At 39.3% G+C, this 22,920-nt stretch overlaps 1 protein-coding gene across 1 annotated transcript in view; it reads right to left on the reverse strand.

The window, feature by feature from the left end:
• Window positions 1-817: 817 nt before the first annotated feature.
• Window positions 818-22,920, reverse strand: part of HGF (hepatocyte growth factor) — a 67,397-nt gene continuing 45,294 nt past the window's right edge. Inside the window, exons 8-18 of the mRNA XM_064142566.1 lie at window positions 22,746-22,920; window positions 20,573-20,700; window positions 18,901-19,003; window positions 16,572-16,711; window positions 13,769-13,807; window positions 13,222-13,318; window positions 10,053-10,127; window positions 9,308-9,454; window positions 7,587-7,693; window positions 4,791-4,936; window positions 818-1,417 (exon numbers count right to left, since the gene is read on the reverse strand). Of these exons, the coding sequence (XP_063998636.1) occupies window positions 1,247-1,417; window positions 4,791-4,936; window positions 7,587-7,693; window positions 9,308-9,454; window positions 10,053-10,127; window positions 13,222-13,318; window positions 13,769-13,807; window positions 16,572-16,711; window positions 18,901-19,003; window positions 20,573-20,700; window positions 22,746-22,920 (1,328 nt within the window). The 3' untranslated portion in view covers window positions 818-1,246. The remainder of the gene's footprint in view (window positions 1,418-4,790; window positions 4,937-7,586; window positions 7,694-9,307; window positions 9,455-10,052; window positions 10,128-13,221; window positions 13,319-13,768; window positions 13,808-16,571; window positions 16,712-18,900; window positions 19,004-20,572; window positions 20,701-22,745) is intronic.

The following is a 22,920-nucleotide window of genomic DNA, read 5'->3' on the forward strand; positions in this document are numbered from 1 at the left end:
GGTGCTGATTATCTGTTCCCTTCCCATGTTAACATAAAGGAAAATGGTGATTCCACATACAGGCAGGAAAAGAAGTTATTAAATTATTGGTGATATTTTCCATATTACATGCAAGATCATATCGATCACTGCTAACATTTTATTACTCTGAAAGGAATTATACAGAGGGTATAATTTTGTCCCAGTCTAGGTAGGGTTTTATTAAAGCTCTTAGGTCTCTGACAGATCATTAATGTATGTTTCTTTTTTTCCCCAGTATTAAATCTCTCAGCCAGGTGCCAGATTCAACTATTTTTGTCCTGCTGTAAATATGGAGTAACTTTCATGAAATAACTAGAATCAGATGATTTTTTTTAACACTTATCTGTTGAAAAAGATTTGGGAATACTTGATTGAAATTTCTTTTAACGGCCAAAGTCTGCCAGTAGCTGTTTAGGATTAATTTTTCAACCTGTATGAAAGCCTCTCTTTAGCATTGCAATTTCACAGTCATTGTTGGCAGTAACTTTAAATAAATCACTCAAAAACCCACTTCTGTGTCTCATATCATCCAAGAGGAGTTTTGATATATGTTAAGGGACACTTAAATACTGAAGGAATCGAGTGCAGGACTGGAGTCTATAAGTACTGTGTAAAAGGAAGTGATAGTGACTTCTATGAGAATTCTGCTTATGGCAGACTTGTCAAAGTCCATCAAAAATAAAAAGATTAATTTCTAAATAGTTTGATTTTTTTTAAATGAAATATTGAAATATTTAACCTCTTAAAAGAGAGAAGAGAAATATGATCACATATGCTGTCATTGACAGATGCATGTATCTCTCATTGGGTCTTTTGTCATAGATGAAGAGAAATATATGGCTCATAGAAAGAATCAGATGTGTTAAATAAAACTATCATTTGTTTCTCCTTCTAAGATAATCTGAAGAGCAGCAAAAAAGAGGTCATATGATCTATTTCTACAAAACCATATATCATCCAGTAATATCATCCTTGCAATTTTTTTTTTACCCATTCAAGTATCTTCAGGAGATATGTCATCATACTTGCATATGCTGTAAGTCACTCCAACATTTATAAAACAACACTGAGAGACAAAAACACCAAAACCACCCATAAATATTAAAAAGAAGCTCAACAAACTTGACTATCAAGTAGTTTAAAAAAAAAATATTGTTGATCTTTACATTACACATTAATTCCATGCTGTCCAAAATCTGTCTTGGAATAGAAGTTGTTGAGTTTTTCAGGGTTTCCTATAGGTCATCATAATCTTGTGTATCCACCGGGAATAATATGAGACCCGGACAAAAATCCCAGGACGATTTTGAATGGCACATCCACGGCCAGGAACAATGACACCAACCACTATCTTCAGCCTGTTCTGTTCACAAACCAAGGGACCACCATAATCTCTCTGGGAAATAAAGAAACACAAAGAATGTCATGTAGAATCATAGAATGCTTTGGCTTGGAAGAGACCTCCAAAGGTCATCTAGGCCAAACCCCTCCACAGTCAGCAGGGATGTCCTCAACTAGATCAGGTTACTCAGAGACTCATTGAGCCTCACCTTGAATATCTGCAGGGATGAAGCCTCAACTACCTTTCTGGGCTACTGTGTTCCAGTGTTCCACTACACTCAAGGTAAATGAATTTGTTCCTAACACCCAATATAAAACTACTCTTCTGTAATTTGAAACCATTGTCCCTTGTCTTATCACTACAGGCCATTGTGGAAGCAGTCTCTCTCCATTGTTTTTGTAGACCCTCTTCAGGCACTGGAAGGTGTTACTAGGTCTCCCTGGAGCCTTCTCTTCTCCAGGCTGAACAACCCCAACTGCCTCAGCCTGTCCTCATAGTACAAATGCTTCAGCTCCCTGATCATTTTTTGTGTCTCTCCTCTGGACCCACTTCATCACTTCTCAAAGCGCTTCAAGACGCAGCTTCTATGTCCTACTGACTGATTTCTTTGGGAATGACTAGCTCAAGAACAGGCCATAGAGTTATTCTTGCCACAGGACAAAAAAAAACCCAACTTCCAATATCTTTTTCACAACCAAAATTTATGAGCACCAATGCCACTGCTGACCTTTGATCTTGGATGTTGACCTTTGATCTTTGTAAAGTTTCCATGCAAACTAAACCCTATGATCCATTTTTCATGTAATTCAAACTGCCAGATCTCACTCACCACCTGTAAGCATCTTTTTTTGGTTATGTGCATATAAATCAGATGAGCAGAAAGTGAGCTGACTGATAAATATCTTTGTTGTAACAGGCTTTGCATCAAACACTACAGAGAAAGACAGGTTAATATTCTGCTATTGGTCAATCAACTTGCAGGGCTCTAGGATGAGAATCTAACTGTACCTAAAGGTAAAAGGGAGAGAAACCCAAACATGAGAAAAAGTAGTATTTTGTAGACATAAATTTGAGACCTAACTTGTTAAAATGCTCTTTGTCATTGTTTTTAATGAATAAGACATCTATGCATCAGTACATGCATTCAGTGAAAATCTCCACTGTGATTAACTCAGACTACAGTCTTAATTAGCACTAAAAATACATCCAGCTGAAATTAGGGTGAAACTGTAATTGAGATGCATTTACATAGATTTAGGACATGAACATTGATACTTAAGGGAAAATCTAGCAATCTACAAAACTAGAGTGTAAATGCTCATATCAGACAGTGAGATGTTGTTTCAAAAATTAAAAGCTGAATCAGCACTGTATTGTCTCCAGATCAACAGAGAAACAACAGTGCTTGACCTTTACTTGGTTTAGTTGTTTGTGTTTGGTTTTTTCCTTTTTTTTTTCTGACTGCAAATTAGTTGCGTGGACAATGAACTGTGGCAGTGCCTTCAAAGCAGCTCATAAAACACTTTCAGGAGGGGAGTTTCACCTGCCAAGCTGATTTTGTTTCTCTGTTTGTTTTCTGCTGAGAAAAAGCAGCTTCAAAGAGGAACTCAAGGAGCAGGATATCGTGCTATGATTAAGACTGATTGCCCGGGGAGGTGGTGGAGGCACCATCCCTGGAGGTCTTCAAGAAAAGCCTGGATGAGGCACTCGGTGCCATGGTCTAGTTGACTGGATAGGGCTGGGTGATAGGTTGGACTGGATGATCTTGGAGGTCTCTTCCAACCTGGTTGATTCTATGATTCAATGATTCTAATGTTAATTTAGTCAATTTATTTTTTACAGGAGAAAACAAAGTGAAGGATCCCCAGCAGACCTCCAAGCAGTTGTTTCATTTGTAAGCCTTGATATATTTTAGAGATGGTTTGTGATCAAATATTTGATTTTGGATAAAATGCTTTCCAATGACAACATGATCCTCTGCAATATTAATGCTAAGTGGAAGAGGATTCAGTCTGATGAAGACATCGTTTCCCCATGGCTCAGTGGTATGCTTGTGTAGGGAAAATTCCACTACTTGTTTAAGAATCATGCATTCTACCCCAGCTATTAAATACATCACTATTCAAAGTTGCCTTCCTTCTAGACATCACCTCATAAGGCAGATTTTCCACACAAAAAAATCATGTCTTCCTCTAACAAATGTTTTACAGCATTTCTCCTCAGACGTCTTTTCTCTGTCATCAAAAGTAGTACCAAGCAAAAGTGTATCAAACTACTTTAAAAAATCATAGAATTGTAGACTGGTTTAGGTTAGAAGGTACATCCAAAGGTCACCTAGGCCAGCTCCCTGCAGTCAGCAGGGACATCCTTTGCTAGATCAGGTTGATCAGAGCCTTGCCAAGCCTCACCTTGAATATCTCCAGGTATGGAGCCTCAACTACCTCCCTGGGCAACCTCTTCCAGTGTTCCACCATTCTCATGCTGAAGAACTTCTTCCTGAAATCCAATCTAAATCTTCCCTTCTCTAATTTCAAACCATTGCCCCTTGTCTCGTTTATTGCAGGGCTTTGGAAACAGTCCCTCTGCAGCCTTCATGTAGACTCCCTGCAGGTACTGAACTATTAGGTTTCTTCAGACCTTTCTCTTCTCCAGGCTGAAAATCCCATCTCCCTCAGCTTGTCCTTGTAAGAGAGGTGTTCCATTCCCCTGATCATTTTTGTGGCCCTCTTCTGGACCTGTTCCATCAGGTCCATTAGGGAGATCAAATGCTCCAATCTTCTGACTAATACTAAGCCACAGGGGTTTTTTTGATCTTTCTTCTCTCATAATTTTTCAGCTCTGTCATGCAGTGACCTCACTGTGCTTTGCATGCAAGGCTTTATCTAAGTAGTTAGATTTACCCCAATCTTTGCTTTGTACTCGACCAAAACAGAGACACAGCCCAGTTTAGCCCTTATTATAGAGAACACCAATTTGTCACAGTCTAATGAAGCATTTAATCATATGAATGTATTTAGAATCCATGTAAACCCTTTACTGGTGTGTTGGTGTGGTGCAAAGGAAGCAAAGGAACCTCTCTCTGCACTCTGGCAGAATATAGGTCACTAGAAACATAAATTGTTTTCCAACTCAAAAGATTATTTTTTTTCTGTGCACAAGTTTAATTCAGGCAGAATAATTATGGTCCTGACTCCCAAGAATGAGAGTGAGGGGACACTGGAACAGGCTGTGCAGGGAGGTTGTGGATGCCCTCTCCCTGAAGGTATTCAAGGTGAGGTTGAATGAGGCTTTGAGCAACCTGGTCTAATGGAATGTGTCCCTGTCCACAGCAAGGATGACTGGAGCTAGATGATCTCCAAGGCTCCTTCCAACCTAAAGCATTCTATGAAACTACAAATAAGAGTGCATTAGGAAATGTGATATTTACCTCACAAGGCCCAGCACCAATGGTCTCAGCCACAGCACAGATTTCTGACTCATTCACAGTGATCTTCCCTTTGAGATATTGGTTGCATTTCTCATTCCCCAAAATTAACAGGTTTGCTACCCGGAGCAGGCCATCATAGTTGATTACTAGGGTTAAAAGGAGAAAGAAAACTTTATTCCATTTTAGGGGGAAAAGAATAATTGGAGAAGCAATCTGGATAAAATGATGTTACTTTAGTTATTGCACTTTCTCGCCAGTACTCGCATTTTTTGCCTATCCCTACTGTTACTATGAATCTGTCTTTGGATTTCTTGTGTTTGCTAGAAACGAGCTTTGCAAGAAATTTGTTTGGTGTGTGTGCTAGTTTGAAGCAGGATAGAACGTTTTGGTGAGAAGAACTAAATTACAGGCTGTAAAAGCAAAACAATGGTGGTGTCTACTTTGCTCACAGCCTTGCTGAGAAGTATGGGAACAAGAAACAAAGCCATTTGATAACACACACGCGGCACCATTTTCACTCTCGCCGGGGCTGCTGGCTGAGCTACATCTTACTCTCTAACCACACCCTTCATTTTGGGCTAACCCACTTTGCTTCCTAACCTCTTGGCCAAACCTCCATTCTTCCTTGGGACTGGGGTAAGGTTGAGAGGGGCAGGGGGAAGGTGCAGGGGTGGTTGAGAGCCCCTCCTGGGGACTCAGGTTTCTGGGAGGGGAGTTGTGTTTCTGTATTACCTTTTACCTTGTATATTTCTGTATATACTGTAAATATCTGCTTGTATGTTGTGCTAGCTGAAAATATAAGCTTCATTCATATTTCCAAAGCCAGCTGAGTCTAGTCTGGCTGATTCCAAACCATCACAGTGTGCATGTCTGTTCAGTCCTCTGAGAACATCTGGCGAAGTTTTTTGGACTAGCAAAAGGGCTAAGTAACCAGGTTTACACTACAGTTCACCAGAAGATTGTCCACAGAGATCAGAAGTGAGCCTAAGAACGGAGTGAGGATTTTGCTGCCTACCTTAAACATGAGTTAAGGTGTTACTGTGCCTGCCACGGTCTTGGGAAGGACATGTGACTTGAAAAATACTGTAGCAGAACAGAGTTTTTCTCATTCTGTGCTGGCTCAGCTACACTGAATGACTTTATGCCTGCAAGGGCAGAGCAAGAGTCTTGTGCAATCTCCATTCATCAGTGTGAAGGTCAGGAAGCAGGAGTCCTGGGGAGCTTGCTCTTGTTCTACATGTCAAAAGACAAGCCTGTACAAGCTGTGAAGATAAATAAATAGCCTGGACCTGCCTGTTCTTTGCACAGCCATCAAAAGAAAATGCCAAGCTTGCCCTTTGCTGACTTATTATTCTGTTTTCCTTTTTGAAAGATGGCTGTAACACTTCTTCCTTCCCTGGCTGGGATGCCGTGAGGATTATAATAAGCAGTGCATAAAATCTAGTACAAAGTCTTTGGATGGCAGATGTTATGTGTTTAGTGCATTACATAACTCCACAACATTGCACATTTCTTATCAGTTCTCTTAAGCTAAGGTCTCCTGTGATGCTGCACTGTGTTCCAGCCTGACTTCCCTGTCACCTAGACAACCATTCCCAGCAAAGGGTGGCTAATATGGCCATTCTGAGGACATCAAAGGCAGTCATCTGGGAGAAGGCTGGTACAGATTGCTTGCCACCCACAAAGAAATGCAGAGTGATGGTTGCAAGGAAGAGAGTCTTAGAACTGCAGCCTTATTTTTACTTCTGCTTCCAGGATGGCATGAATATGTTGCTGATGCTTACTTAGGGTCTGTGGCAGAATGACATTTGAGCACAGTAATTATCGGAGTAATTATTGTCAACTGGCAGCTATTAACTTTATTACCAACACATAATTAGCCAGATATAGTATTTACCAGACTAAATAAATGTCTGCTCTCTCAAATATTTGTATTTACTTCACACAAAAATTGTGTTTAATAAACATTAATAGGGTTGCAAAGTCAAGTACTCAGAAGTTAGGAAACGCCAGACTTGGGGCACTGTTTTCATGTGTGCTAATTATTCTCTGATCACATAACTCTGTATTAGCTTTTGCAGTGCCTCTGTACTTGGCACTGGTGAGGCCATGCCTGGATTACTATTTTCAGTTTTGGGGCCTTTACTCCAAGAAAAAATATGGAGATCCTGATGCAGGTTCAGAAAAGAGCCATAAGGCTGGTGAAGGGTCTGGAGAACAGGTCTTAAGTGAGCAGTCTGGAGAAAAGGAGGCTGGAGGTGAGAGCTTATTGCTAGCTACAACTACCTTAAGGGAAGTGACAGAAGTGAGGGAGGTGACGGTCTCTTTTCCCTGGTAAAAAGAGATGGGATGAGAGGAAATGGACTCAAGTTGTGCCAGCAAGATTTAGATTGGGTACAAGAAACTTCTGCCCTGAAAGGCTTATAAAAGTCTGAAATAGGCTCCCCAGGGAGGTGATTGAATTACCATACCAAGAGGCATTTAAAAAGACTCATAGATGTAGTGTTAAGGGTCATGACGTAGCACCAGATTTGTAGGTAGGTAATAGTTGGACTCGATGTTCTTAAAGATGTTTTTCATCCAAACAATTCTATGATTCTGCCCTTAGATAAAATGCTCAAAGATCTTAAAAGCTGGGAAACCAAAAGATCTTAAAAGCTGGGAAACCAAAGTAACCACATTTTACAACAAGCGTTGGACACTGTGGCCTCAGGCAATGCCAGCAGCCTCACCTATGGTGACAAGAGGAAGTAAGCTGTCAAGGTACTCATTTAGTTTTTAAAAATAGTTTCTTACATCCAGTGTATCCCCAGCCATAAACACTGCAACTGGTCTTCTCTGGAATGGTACACCCAGAAATGGGCAAGCGGATTATCTCCACAAAGTTTGTCAGTATGGCAGGTCTGAAAAGAGAAAGCAAATCATAGATATTTGATTGACCTTCTAAAATATATCTTCAAAGTGACCTTAAATCTATTATAGACCACAGCCATTAAAAGCTGTGCCAATTCTTTTCCATTTTTGAAGAATATGATGGGTTCTTCAACCAGTTCTGGTCTCCCTATCATAAAAAGGACAGAGAGCTCTTGGAGTCCACCGAGATGATCCAAGAGATGGAACACCTCTGCTGTGAAGACAGACTGAGGTCGCTGGAGTTATTACAGTATCACAGTATTATCAGGGTTGGAAGAGACCTCACAGATCATCAAGTCCAACCCTTTACCACAGAGCTCAAGGCTAGACCATGGCACCAAGTGCCACGTCCAACCTTGCCTTGAACTGCCCCAGGGACAGCGACTCCACCACCTCCCCGGGCAGCCCATTCCAGTGTCCAATGACTCTCTCAGTGAAGAACTTTCTCCTCACCTCCAGCCTAAATTTCCCCTGGCTCAGCCTGAGGCTGTGTCCTCTTGTTCTGGCGCTGGCCACCCGAGAGAAGAGAGCAACCTCCTCCTGGCCACAACCACCCCTCAGGTAGTTGTAGACAGCAATAAGGTCACCCCTGAGCCTCCTCTTCTCCAGGCTAAACAATCCCAGCTCCCTCAGCCTCTCCTCGTAGGGCTGTGCTCAAGGCCTCTCACCAGCCTCGTCGCCCTTCTCTGGACACGCTCAAGCATCTCAATGTCCCTCCTAAACTGGGGGGCCCAGAACTGAACATAGTACTCAAGGTGTGGTCTAACCAGTGCAGAGTACAGGGGCAGAATGACCTCCCTGCTCCTGCTGACCACACCATTCCTGATGCAGGCCAGGATGCCACTGGGCACACTGCTGGCTCATGTTCAGCTAATATGGAGAAGTTTGAAAGCTCATATATATATACACACACAAAGATATAATCTGATATATAAAGATATAATCTCAAGTTGTGCCAGGGTAGGTATAGGCTGGATATTAGGAAGAAGTTCTTCACAGAGAGAGTGATTTCCCATTGGAATGGGCTGCCCAGGGAGGTGGTGGAGGCACCGTCCCTGGGGGTCTTCAAGAAAAGCCTGGATGAGGCACTTAGTGCCATGGTCTAGTTGATTGGATAGGGCTGGGTGATAAGTTGGACTGGATGATCTTGGAGGTCTCTTCCAACCTGGTTGATTCTATGATTCTATGATGCTTATTCTATACATTAAAACCATAGACTGTAAAGGTTTAAAATAGAAACCCAACAGAAAAAAAAAAAAAGGCAAAAAAAGAAAACCCAAACCAACCAAACAAGAATAAAAGGCAACAAACCAACCAAAAACCCCAAACCACAAACCAACAAAACAAGTAAAACAATAAAAGCAAAACACCTCCTAATAAACCTAAGCTTGCTTATCAAGAAGAAAGAAAATAGGCACGGTTTTTCAGAGATAACATCTGTTTTCTGCATATATGAAGTAAAATTTCTTATCATTTGAAGATTATCCCATGCAGACATCATCTGCAGTATCAAAGACATCAAAGAACTGAATTTGTAAGTCTCCTTTAGGAGGAATTTCATTAATCAGCCGAAAATCCTGGAATCTGCAGGAGCAGCTACTAACCTGCTAAGTTTCAGTAAAACCAAATCTGACCCTGTGGGGCCATATACCAACTGCGAGATGTTCAGGACTTGTCTGTGCTTCTCCTCTCCTTTTCCTTTGATATTATGGACTCCAAGCCAGGCTTTGTAGTCTTTCAAATCTTTGTACCTAAATGAAGCAAAGTGGGTTAGGATATTGCTGTGTATAATGAAATCACTGAAAAAAATCTCTGCTTAATATGATTATGCTAGAAGATGTTAACTAGCGCTCTTCACCAGAAATGAGTTTATGCTGCCAACTCCTTTTCCAAAATCAGCATGCTCAGATCTAAGTTTTTGGTCTGAAGCCATTGCATAATTTAATCTTTAACGGTTACTAAAATCTAATTTTTTATTTCCTAATAGTTCCAAAACATTTAGATCCTCAGATGCTATGAACCTTTGAACTTGTTGTGATTTGCTCAAGTTTCCTACTTTATTCTCTCCAGTGAAGCAGAAACATGAGCTTCTTTTCATAAAGAGGCAATTGTCCAACCATTACACTTGGAAAACATATTTATACTTCTATGTAAAATAACCAGAGCTCTTTTATATTAACAACAATAACAACAGAAAATATCAAGGTCCCACAGGACTTTTATATCAGAAAACCATTGTTAAAGCCAAACAGGAGGGGAAACTGCTGTGTTTAAGTTGAAATGATGAGCTGCTGATAAGTTCTGGAATATAGATGCATTTCAATACTGCAAAACTGCAGACTACTGTACCGAGAAGGGAAACACTGCCTTGCTGTCAGAACCCACTCTTCCTTTATCAAAGTGCCTCCACAGATATGCTTATTCCTGTGAAGAAAATAATAATAATAATAACAATAACAATAATTATAATAATGTAAATACATCTAAAAAGGTAAAAAAAACCCAACCAAACAAACAATGCAATAGTGGGGTTTTTTTCCTACATAATCAAAAAATATAGAGAGTGATTTTTCTCTCCATATATTTTTTTTCCTGTGAAAGGTGAATGACTGGCAACCTGCAAAAACTTCTCTCTGTCTCTTTCTTGTACAATTTCAACAGTCACAATAATTCTTTGCAAAGAATTACTCCAGTGAGTAAAAAACAGGAGAAAAAAGCTAGTTCTTTACAATAGGGACTGGACCAAAACCTTCAAGTAAGTCCCCAAACTGCCACCAGATGTAAATGACATTTGGTCATTATTCATGTAGGTATTATTCAAAGCATTGACCTCAAGGTGGAGAGTTCCTATTTGATTGCAAACCCTGTGAGATTTCTGTCCCCACATACTTCAGTTGGAAACAATCTGCAATGTATGTCATCCTACACGTGATTACAGAAAACCTGCAGCATAATACATCAAGTAAAAATAAGGCAATTAAGCATGACAGTCCTTTCAAAATTAAAGACAACTGTGGAATGTAGATTAATTAGTTTCCTTCTTTATGCCCCCCAAATCACATTTATCTTCTGCAGCTCTTTGGAAAGTGAATTAGAATTGTCAGCAATTTGGGAAAAGCTTAAAAATCTCACAATTTATAAATTCAAATCACACAAATGTTCAAAGCTTTGCAAAGAACTTCTGGAAGGAACCCAGACTCTCTATGGAGTCCAAAGACAGCACAAAAACACAGATGCTTGCCTTTTTATTCTTAATAGTATTTTGGTTGAGAGATAAAATATCTGATCCAAAAGGCTGGATTATTTTTTAAAATATAGATTCTGCCCAGTTTTATTGTAAAAATGTCACAATCAGGAGTATAATGTGTTCTTCCATGTTATCTTTGCATCACTAATTAGCAAAGGGACTTGATAAGATTGCATCATCTGCTTTAGAGGATTGATTAGTACACACAGGAAGGGTAAACTTCCTCTTTTCATGGGAGATAAACCCAAAGCTGATTCCACAAAATAGAAGAAATTGATATAAATATACTTAAATATACCTATAAGACATTCTGGACCAGAGATATGAGGAGATATGTCATTAATTAATTTACCATGTTAAGGCTGTTCTGCCTGGAAAAAAGAAGGCTCCAGGGACAACTTAGAGCAGGTGTTCAGTACCCAAAGCAGGCTACAAAAGAGCTGGGAGGGACTTTTTACAAAGTCTTGAAGTGAGAGGATGAGGGGCAATGGCTTTGAGTTGGAATGGGGGAGATTTAAGTTGGAGATTAGGATAGAATTATTTACAGTAAGGGTGGTAAGACACTGCAACAGGTTTTCCAAGGATGTCATGGATATCCCTTCCCTGAAGATGTTCAAGACCAGGTTGGATGAGGCCTTGAGGAACCTTGTCTAGTGGAAGGTGTCCCTGTCTAAAGCAGGGAGTTGGAATTAAATGATCTTGAAGGTCCCTTCCAACCCAAACCATTCTATGAAACTGTGAATCTCTAAACATTTGGATGTGGACATTGGCTGCACAATATAAGCATAAGTATCACTAAACCTTTACCATTCAGACATGACAAATCCATTTTGAGATGGAGAGTTAGTTTTTTTTTGCAGAACATCCTGAAGTCCTAAAGAATCGTTTTTCAGATGATTAATTTGCTTATTTGGTAACAGTGCAAAATAAAACTACATATTTATGCTCACATGTAATACTTAAAAATATAATCTGCTGCAAGAGTGTTCCAGGATTATTTTTTTTTTCATAAAGGAATCTGCAATTCTTTAAGCACTCATCTACTTCATGAAACTTGGTTGAATAGCACAAAATCTATGTTCAACCACCTTAATGTTATCTATCTAAATTTTAGGCATCCAGATGTAACTAGCCATACCTGTCTTGAAGTTCCTCAAACATCAAGGCTGCTTTAAAAATGGTGCAAACCCAAACTTTTCCAGGGAGTCACTCAGCCCACCTATCTCACTATTTAAGTTGTCTAAGTAGCTCTAGGAACGGAGCAATGTTCCTCTAGAAATACATTTCTGGACCATTTGCTGGACTCCCAAGAAGTTCTACTTCTGATTTGATCTCACAAGATGCAAAGATTGCCAAGGATGGGAAGGAACCCCAAAATTTATCTAGCAAAGAAGCAATGTGGAAAATAGGCTTATCTTACCTTTACTCCAATTTCTCATGTAATACCTACTTTATAATAAAGTTTTATAAGAGATGATGAACCATAAGCTAATATAACTGAGATGTATCTCAGTCTGTAAAAGAAGACAAAAAGATTTTTTTACAACAACTTTTTTTTTTTTTTTTGTGATAAAAGATACAGGGCCAATGAGTGAGATTTATCTCCTGTTCAACAGTAATGATTTACTTCCAGCTGCTGAGTTACAATCCAGTGTAATCAAAATAGGAAAGAGTAATTCCATATTCTGCCTTTTACACAGTAGCAAAGTGAGGATCAGCCATAATGTAAAGCACATTTCCAGCTGTACATGTTAGGATCTTGTTTTAGAGATTGGAAAAGATTTCCTTATAGACAGTATTTAATTGTCTATCCAGAATAGATTTTAATTGTATGCAGTGATATGAGTTGAAAACTAAATTTGACACAGATATAAGTCCTCAATCCAACCCTTCATGATTAAATGAACTGCTGTTAAAGTACAGTTACTAAACTCAATTTGTATGTAACAGTCTCTAAAATAAACAATTTAATGCTGGATCCTAAGCTAATGTAATAAAAAAGTCTGCAGTAGATAACAGAAAGAGCAGAACACTATGAATGTCTTACAAGCTCATGTCTGTAAGTCAGTGGTTTAGAATAAATACTATGAATGGCTTAGAATACTATGAGTGGCTTAGAATTAATATTATGAGTATAGAATGAATACTATGATGTTTCAGGAATGATCATTTTCTGCAGTCTAAAAGTATTCTTATCATGGCTGACATTCTTTGCAGTTCCAAAACAAATATCCTAGCAGACATTGTCCTTCTAATCAAAGTGATAGTTACCTGTATGTCAAACTAACCACCCATCCTTCATTAGTTTGTGTTGGGATTCCATTTACCACTCTCAAATGCTTTGTGGAGGCACAAGGAATGACAGTATCTGAAAGCAGGTCCAGAGATCACATTTTACTAAAAACAGCGGTAGGAAACCTGTACAGTTGCACATAAGGACCACAAGAAGGTCAATATTTAATAAAGATTAACTTTACTGAAATACATTTCTAGAGCATCAAAACTACTTCAGTGAAGCTGGGTCAGCCTATATAAACACTCATGGGGAGTTTAAAATGCATATAGCTAAAGTTTGCAGAAATCTATGTGGTTATAAAGCAAACATTGAAAATAATTCACATATCTCACTACTGGCAAGATCACAAAGTGCAAATAGATAAAGAAGTATAATAAAGCTATTCCATGTTTACTTCTTGTAAAAGCAATTTTGTTACCAAGTTGTAGGGCTTTTTTAATCTTTAACTGATCTTTCTCTTGTTTCCCAACTGGAAATAAATGACTGGTCTTAGAGTATGCAACACATGCTCTGCAAACTTACCATCCAAGCTGGTTGTAGTAGGAGTTGTATCACCTTCACCTAGAGAGACACAGAAGACAACCATAATGCAAAATTGAAACACAACTGAAAATGTAATAGACCAAAAATAAACTGAAAATGGCATATTGATAACTTTAGTAGTTCCCAAATTTTGAACTTCCATGATTTCTTCAATATTTTGCAAGAGCACAATTTGGAAAGGATTCACAAGAAGAGAAAAATTCGTTCCAAGAGAATGAAGTAAGAATTAACAGGAGTTTCAAGTATTTTTCTTCTTGGCTGAATCCTGATTACATCAGGCTATCTGTCACGTTCAATTTCTGTGTTTCATTCAAACCAGCAAGTGCTGAAAAATTAAGTTATGGCTTTTCTATAATCTTTCAGGAGGCACAGAAGTCAAATGATTACATCCAGATAAGATTTGATGATTTTTTTTTTCATTTCCTTAAAAATCTCTGAAACTTCAACAGTCCTTTTATGTTGCTAGCAGCAAAAAGTTATCCCCATCAAAATTTGTTCCTCAAAATCTGGTTTGGTTCTTCCATTGAGGCCATGACAGTTACAACAAAGTGCTTAAGCTTGACTCTAAATTGTTGCCTTCAGTTAAGTCTGCACAGTGACATAGCATTAGGAGCTTGAGGCATAGGTGTTTTCCTATCACAGGGCACCACTGGAAAGACACTGGCACCTTTGTCTTGACAGCTACCCTTCAGATATTTATGAACATTAATAAGATCTTCTCTCACTCTTGCCCAGGCTAAAAAGCCCCAGATTTTTCAGGCTTTCCTCATAAGACAGATGTTCCACTGCCTTAATCATCCTTGTAGCCTTCCACTGGACTCTCTCCAGCAGATTCCTGTCTCTCTTGAATTGGGGAGCTCAAAACTGGACATAATATTCCAGGTGTGGTCTCAGCAGGGTAGAGAGGAGGAGGAGGAGAACCTCCCTGGGACTGCTGGACACACTTTTCTTAATGCATCCCAAGATACAACTGACCTTCTTGGCCATAATGGTACATTGATGTTTCATGGATAACTTATTGTCCATCAGGACTCCAAAGTCCTTCTCCATGGACCTGCTTTCCATCAGAAGTCAGCCCCTCACCTCTACTGGTGAATGGTCCTGGTCCTCCACAGATGCAGGACTCTACACTTATACTTGATGAACTTAATTTTAGATAGACAGATAGATGTAGTTATAGTTATATATTTATATAGATTAGTATAGTATAGTATTGAAGGCTTCAAGGAGGCCTTTTAGTAGCCTTCCAGTATCTAAAGGGTGCCTGCAGGAGGGCTGGGGAGGAACTATTTACAAAGTCTTGTAATGACAGGATGAGAGGTAATGGGTTTAAACTGGCAGAGAGGAGATTTAAACTAGATGTTAGGAAGAAGGTCTTTACACTGGAACAGGTTGCTCAGGGAGGCTGTGGATGCTCCCTCCCTGGATGTGTTCAAGGCTAGGTTGGATGAGGCCTCGAGTGACCTGTTCTAGTGGGTGATGTCCCTGCCTATGGCAGGGGGTTGGAACTCGATGATCCTTGAGGTCCCTTCCAACCTAAACCATTCTATGATTCTATAATGCAGTTTGAAGAAAGCAGTCAAAAGCATCAAGTAAGTACACTTAGGGAGTGCCAGCACTGTTTGTGTACTGATTAAGCTGGTTGGCACCACCTGAGTGAATTGTTGACAGTTTAATATGAGTTACAACTGAAACCCAGACATATTGCATGTCTGGAGTTTGCTTCTAGAAGTTGTAATACTCACTGTTGCCATATAACCTACAAATGTTTGCTCTGAATATTTCCATAGATCCAGATAATGAACTCAGAGCAAATAAAATTTGTGTTTCTTCAGCTGCTGTTTCTTATCTGCATTGACAGAAATAACCTTTAGCACAGTTTGTTTACTTTTCACACAGATGCCAAAGTATCACCTGAGACTTCACATCTCTCCTTGTGGAAATGCTGCACTTCAGACTATGAGAAAATACAGCAGATTTCTGCTAGGAATGAATGTAACATTATTCCCAGGCTCTTGAGATGACAGACATGCACTCAAAACCCTGATGTTCCTCTTGAATGTTCTCCCGGGAGATAGAGGACAATGATTTAGAAATAAGAACTGAAGTGAAACAATTTGAATTGCACATTTTTTTTTCAGCATAGATCTCTCTTTTTCTACTTAACAACACGTTCTACTGAACTCCCTAGGATTTTTCTATCTGTTTATTTAATCTGTTTAGATTTGAACATGCAGCTTTGGAGGAGTGATGTTCCTCATTCTTGCCAGGAGTTAAATCACCCCATAAACACCTGAAAGCAGGATTTTATCTATATGGCACATACATACTTCAGAATACATATAGTGAGTTTTCCTAACTTGCTAAACAAAGTCACACAAAGAGACTGTGAAGCTTGTAGCACAGAAGATAACTGTCCCTGGGTGTCTTGAGGCCACAGCCAGCATTCTGACCACCAGACAATTCTTTGTCTCCGTCCAGCCCTCAGTCAATAGTCAGATCTGTCGGAAAATGTTTGACCATCTGCAATAGCCCTTTTATGCTCCTACTGCATAAATAAGCCTTGAAATCTCCAAGCTGATCAAGGGAAAAGACCCCTTGTTCATGTATTGCACAAGCAGCTTCTGTCTGCTCCTTCTCAAGTCATGCACAACTGACTCTTGATCGATCACACATTTTCTGCTGCCACAAGTAACAAGAGAAAGGTAAGCTCATGTGTGTGACACCATGGCTTCACTGGGAGTGCACAGCTGACAATGCCTGAGGCACACCAAGTACTCACATCGAGAAATAGGACAGTAATCCCAGGGAACGAGAGCATCATCTGTGTAACACCAGGGACCATGAAAATCGTCGTCTGGGTTGCGGCAATAGTTTCTCTTCAGTTTACTAACATCTGGTTCTCTGAATATTTGTATATGCCTACAGGGGGGAAAAAAAAATTCAAAGTGCTGAAAAGCTTTATACTATAGCCCAAATTTTCAGAGGTTAAATGTTGCTTTGCTCCACATTGTAATATTAGCTGATTGAGAAGCCTACAGGTCAGGGTTTAGGGCTGGTTAAAATCAAAGGGAAGATGAGACCCAAATATTTTGCTGGATCTGGGGCCAAGTTTCCTCTGATTGGCTTTTTTAATCAGTGTATCCACTGGACAGAAGGGGGATTTTCTTGCACTGGAGCTAAAATCCCTGGACACCCTCAGGAGCTACACTAACTAGAAGGGTGTCTGTGTTCTCTCCAGCAAATCCATAGGCTTCTCTGGGAACAGAGGTATCTTCTCCCTGAAAATTAACAGAATGCAGCACTGAATCTGCTAAAAAAGCTGAAACTTAGGCAAAGGAAACAGAAACACTCAGCAGAAGGCAAGGAAAAGGATGAATGGCAAGCCTAAATGAGACACTTTGAAGGTGAAATTTTGGAGTGAAAATCTGAAGCAGAGAAAGCTGTTTATTTCTGTCCTGTTAAACAGAAGCATACAGGTTTTCTAAGTTAACACCTGTTCTGCTCTTTCAGTTCAAAACCAACTGTGCATGCTGCTTCTAGCATATCCATAACCAGAATGAGACAGATAACACCCACAAAGAGTTCCCAGGTGGAACATTTGTGGTAGAAAGAAGAAAGGCTTATCCATATTCAAGATTATATGAACACAGATGTGTTAGGCATCCACTAGGTTTTATTCACAGCTAAATCAACACTTATCAGAAACTCAGATGTCATGATCTTGAGTCTCTGCCTCTCTTACATGGACAGCACACTGGAATGTGTATGCTATCTCTGACCCTTTGTGGAGAAAAAAGATGTAGAATCATAGAATGGCCGGAAGGGACTTCCAAAGGACATCTAGACCCATTCTCCTGCAGTCAGCAGGGACATCCTTCATTAGATCTAGTTGCTCAGAGCCTTGTTCAGCCTGAACTTGAATAACTCCAGTCATGGGGCCTCAACTACCTCCCTGGGAAACATGTTCCTTTAAGTCTGGTTGGTGATTCCAGAGAGTGTTACTGAAAACTGTCTTTTGCAATACAGCTTCCCTGGAGGCTTACATACACATTTTTACACGACTGACCATCAACAGGAGTCAGGGACAGCTAAATTCCAAAGGGCAATGGCTGATATGTTAGGCATTATGACTGTGATCATGAGCACTAGCACAGCGAGAAGTACCAAAGGTAATACAGACATAACCACCTTGACTTCAGAAACTAAAAGAAAATGGAGGGAAAACTGTTTCCATCTGGGCCACTAAACATGGCAATGTTTTGGGCAAATCTTTGTTCTTGTGCAGCACCTAAAAGTCATTGCTTTTGTCACTCCTGAGATTTATTAATCAACTCTTCTGAACCAGCAGAGACAACACTTGGAAACTCACAACTTCCTTTGGGCTTACTACTGATTCATTCTTTCTTTAACAAATAAATTGCATTTCTACTGCTTGAATACGAAGCCAAAGTAACAATAGCAGAAATTGTAAGTCATGATATTTGGTGTTAGTGTTACTAGATCACAGACTTAAGATTCAGTTTCAGGCTATTAAGAGATTTTAGCTGGTTTCAAGTGCAACCTTCTGCTTGAAGCGCTATGATCTATGAGATCACTTCACTGAGAGAGTCATTGGACACTGGAATGGGCTGCCTGGGGAGGTGGTGGAGTCGCCGTCCCTGGGGCTGTTCAAGGCAGGATTGGACGTGGCACTTGGTGCCATAGTCTAGCCTTGAGCTCTGTGGTAAAGGGTTGGACTTGATGATCTGTGAGGTCTCTTCCAACCTTGGTGATACTGTGATACTGTGATACTGTGATCAGATTCATAAGAGAACCATTGCTGACTTCATTCCTGCTATCATGTCATACAACAAAACTTTCAAGCACAAAGATGGGGTAAAGCAGGCCAGTAAACTAAGCACTTAGAAACACCCCAAAGCCTGCAATTAGTGGTTAGCCCGAACAAAAACATGTTGTGTAATATATTTAAACAAGGGAAAAAAAGAGAGAGAAAAAAAACTCCATCAGATATTAAAATTAGAATTGCTGTAGCAGAAAGAGATGCCATCTGGAGGCAGTATTTATTCAGGACTCACTCAACCATCTCTTTTTCTTTTGTATAAACACACCTACGTAAGTCTTCAATATTCTTGTCCCATGTGGAGCAAGTTAGCCCAAATCTTGTTTTGGATAAATTCCCTGTGTAACTCTTGCCATTGCCACGATAACAATCTGAATAAAGAATGTTGAAACAAAAAAAAAAAACAAAACAAACAAAAAAAAAGGGTGATTGTGCAACATTGAAAAGAAAACTCTTCCTCTTTATCAGTAATCCAATTAAAAACAACTGATTTATTCAGCAAACACTATACAGTATAAATCAGACAACTGCGTACATCAAATCAGAAACCAAATAGCAGAGTGTTTTAAAATTTAGATACACAATCTCTTGCTTGAGGCTCTCATTCTCAACACAGTAGCATTTAAAATGTTTTCTTACTTAGATAAAGTGGGAAAATCTCTTCCATAAGTAGGCAGTTTATGGTTGATTTAGAAGGATCACACAGAATATTCTTAGAGTTGTCTGGAGCTGCTTTGCACAAAATAAAGCAAAATTGCCCTTTTATTGCTCCCTCCTCAAAATCCAGACACTTTTAGCCTGTTTGAAGCAACTTACCTTTGTGCAAGTTCTGGATACTGGCAGCAGTCTATAATTCTAGGCTTAAGTTATCCTTTGGCAAATAAAAAAATCAATGTGACTTTCATTTAAATGTAATTCAAAACTCTGCCTGTTTGCTCCAGCAGAAGTCATGTTTCATTCATAAGCTTTCATCACAAATCTTCTTGAGACTTTTCAAGAGGATTATTTAAAATCATCACTACTAGAAGACCTTTTGTATGAAGTATTTAATTTCATATTCATCAGTATTTTTACTTTTTTGATAATTACTCCTTTACAGAATAACATAGAATGAAAGTCAGAGTTTTATCCTTTCTCTGACATAACTCTTGCAGCTGTCACACTTTCAAATTTTAAAAGACAAAAGGGCTAAAACTTAGAGATGGAGTCCTTAATGTAGTCCTGTGTTGGATCATTGGTCTCTATTCTTCAGTTTATGCTTTGGCTGGTGTCAGTTCTCAGGATGCAATAATAGATTTATACCAAGACCTCATGGGAAAACCAACATTTTCCTGAAGACTCACTTTGGACTTTAGAGACAGAGGCAACAACCTGAAACTAAAAGTCTATGAGGGAAAGTCTCACGTGTTTTTTACAGCTTAATTCCTCTTAGACAAGAGAATATATAAAAAACAAACAAACAAACAAACAAACAACCCCAAACCAACCAACCAACAAAAAAACCCCAAACCTCAAACCACCAAAAAAACAACAATGAAGAAAACAACAACAACATTTCAGTGCTCTCCTATGTACTTAGAAAAAAGACTGTGAACCGTCAGCTCAGCTCTGGAAAAACACCTTTCAAATCAAGAAAGGTAAGACAATGGAGCAGATCTCCAGTTAATATAATGTGACACACATGATTCACCTGGACTGAAAATCAGATCCAATTGCAGATCTTTGATGCAACTTTCCCTGCTGGGATTAAAACACGAACTGAGATAGATACTCATTTACACCACAGTGAATTTCAAGTATGCAAATAAAGCCAAAGAGGAACTACACAGGTGTAATCCAGATGTACTGAGACTAACATCTCCAGTTTTCCAGCCTGCTTATCTGCTTTGGACCAGTACAGCACTCACTTAAAGTCACATTATCACCCTCCCCCCTGTTACCTTGTTCATTTGATACGTCGCATTTAGGAATCTGGGAGCAATAACCAATACGGATGTTTGGGTCAGTGGTAAAACACCAGGGTGATTCAGATCCATCTGGATTTCGGCAGTAGTTCTCCCTTAAATCTCTATAAAAATAAATATGTTAGCTCACAGCAGGGATGACTTAAAAGCACTGATGCATTCTATTGCTTTTTATTATGAATTAACAATAATACAGGCTTCATAAAGTCGGTATGTAACCGACCAGTGTCAAGTGCAAGAGGAGCCAGTAAGAATACAATGTCCAGAAAAAGAGTAATTGCAATGATAATATGGTTATAGGTTTAATTTCCAGTGGATTGTGTTTTGACTGGCTATAAGATTTGATTTGATGATTAACAGTATTGTCAATATATCTTAATTTTAATCAAGATTCTCAATCAAAATTTGCATGCGAGCTGACATTTGATACACCTGCAATCCATTACAAGTGCTTTTAAACACAAACATTACCAAAGTGCTTAAAATTCCTTGTACTTTAAATGATTCTGCTGAGTTTAGAGAAACAGAGTCCTGTAGACTGTCAGCAAATCATTTAAGAAACTGAACCTTTGGATATAAAATAAATGTACGTTGAAATTCTATACAGCTGTTACCTTTACAGTAAAAGCTGGTCACAAGGGAGCATCTTTAAATGTCTCTCACAGCTTGCATGAAATAGTCTAACCTCTTAAATGTAAGTTTTATTTTTCCATCTCCTGACAGTTGTTGCTATATTCTGTGCATCTCCATTTTTCACCACATTTTTCTGGCTGCAGCATTTACTGATAATAGAAGATGGAAAGAAAATGGGCCTAACACTGTAATTCTTACTCATGTGAGCTTTGGACAGTGGTTCTATTGATTTTACTCAAGCTATTTGCCTGAGCAGCTGCTACACTCTCAAGCATGGGCTGAATTCCTAATATTGTAAGCCCCTCCAAACGGATAGGAAAATAGCTAAAACTGCTCTAGGTCCTAATCCTGGAGCAGGGTTACACAGATACAGCACAAACTGATTTAAGGGTGGTTTGTCTGAGGAAAAACCTCAGGGACCAGGTGAAAGCATTAAATTCAAGCTGATCCTGAGATGCACAAAGGAAGATCAGGATCAGTTTTATTTTCTGTTACACTGATGACTGTTAGGTTTTAAATAGATATGTTACAATGCACAGCATTTGATCAGTAAACTGGTCATCAGGAGTGAAGGGAGTAAGACCACAAACCTAACTGTTTTGCTGAAACAAGTCATTGTCAGAGTGACAACCCAAACTCCCTGAGGGTCTTCAAGAAAAGACTGGATGAGGCACTTAGTGCCATGGTCTAGTTGATTGGTTAGGGCTGGGTGCTAGGTTGGAGTGGATGATCTTGGAGGTCTCTTCCAACCTGGTTGATTCCATGATTCTATGATTCAGACTGGCATCTTTTCCTTACTTTGAGAGACCCAGACTATTAAATTCCAGCACAAGCCCACACTGATATTTAGACATCAATAAAGAGTCCTAATACAAGTGAGGCTTTGGGTCCATGATGGTCAACAAGGTTTCCTCTGTTCTGAGTGAAAAAAAAAAGACTGAAGGAACATGACTAAGGTATCTGTCTTGAACAAGGAGATTGCTCACATCCTGAAAGTTTATGTACTGTACAGAAAGGTTAAATGACCAGTGGTCCTTCAGGCAAAAGCACTCCTATTCATGCAAATGCATTTCGTAATGAGGCAGGAAAAGGATTAAAATGATGAAAAATAAAAGAAACATCAAGTATCCCAAATGTTGAGTGTTGTAAGGAGATTACACTCAGGTCACATTTAGAACATATTAAAGTCAGTATCCAATCTGCAAACAAGCAATTACCTCCTTGAAGTAAAAGCAGTGGTAATATACCAGTGCTATTAGGATTCAAGTCCCATTCTGGTGAATACATACTTGAAGATAAAGTTCATGAAAAGCCATACACTTCTATACAGATTCTTCTAGCATGACTATTTTAATATCTGAAGAACTTTGTCTATATTCAAATGGTTTTCAGCATTAGCAAGTTAAGTGACTGAATCATGTTGCAGCACAGAGACAGAGATCCTGTGGTCTACTTTGGTGGCATGAATTTCTAAGCATTTGAATACAAGCCATCTTCACACTGCAGTAATACTCACTTGCACTTGAAGTTCTCAGGAGTGATGTTGTGCTGGTGAGGAAACTGTGAGTCCCACCTCTGGCACTGAATTCCACTCCATATGGTGTTGACTGTGCCACGGTAACCCTCACCCTGCCCCTGAATGCACGTTGTCGTCTCAGCTGTTGCCTCTGTGCTGTTCACGATGCTTTCAT

The sequence above is a fragment of the Pogoniulus pusillus genome, chromosome 4 (genome assembly GCF_015220805.1).
Source record: "Pogoniulus pusillus isolate bPogPus1 chromosome 4, bPogPus1.pri, whole genome shotgun sequence".
In the NCBI taxonomy this organism is placed as follows: domain Eukaryota; kingdom Metazoa; phylum Chordata; class Aves; order Piciformes; family Lybiidae; genus Pogoniulus; species Pogoniulus pusillus.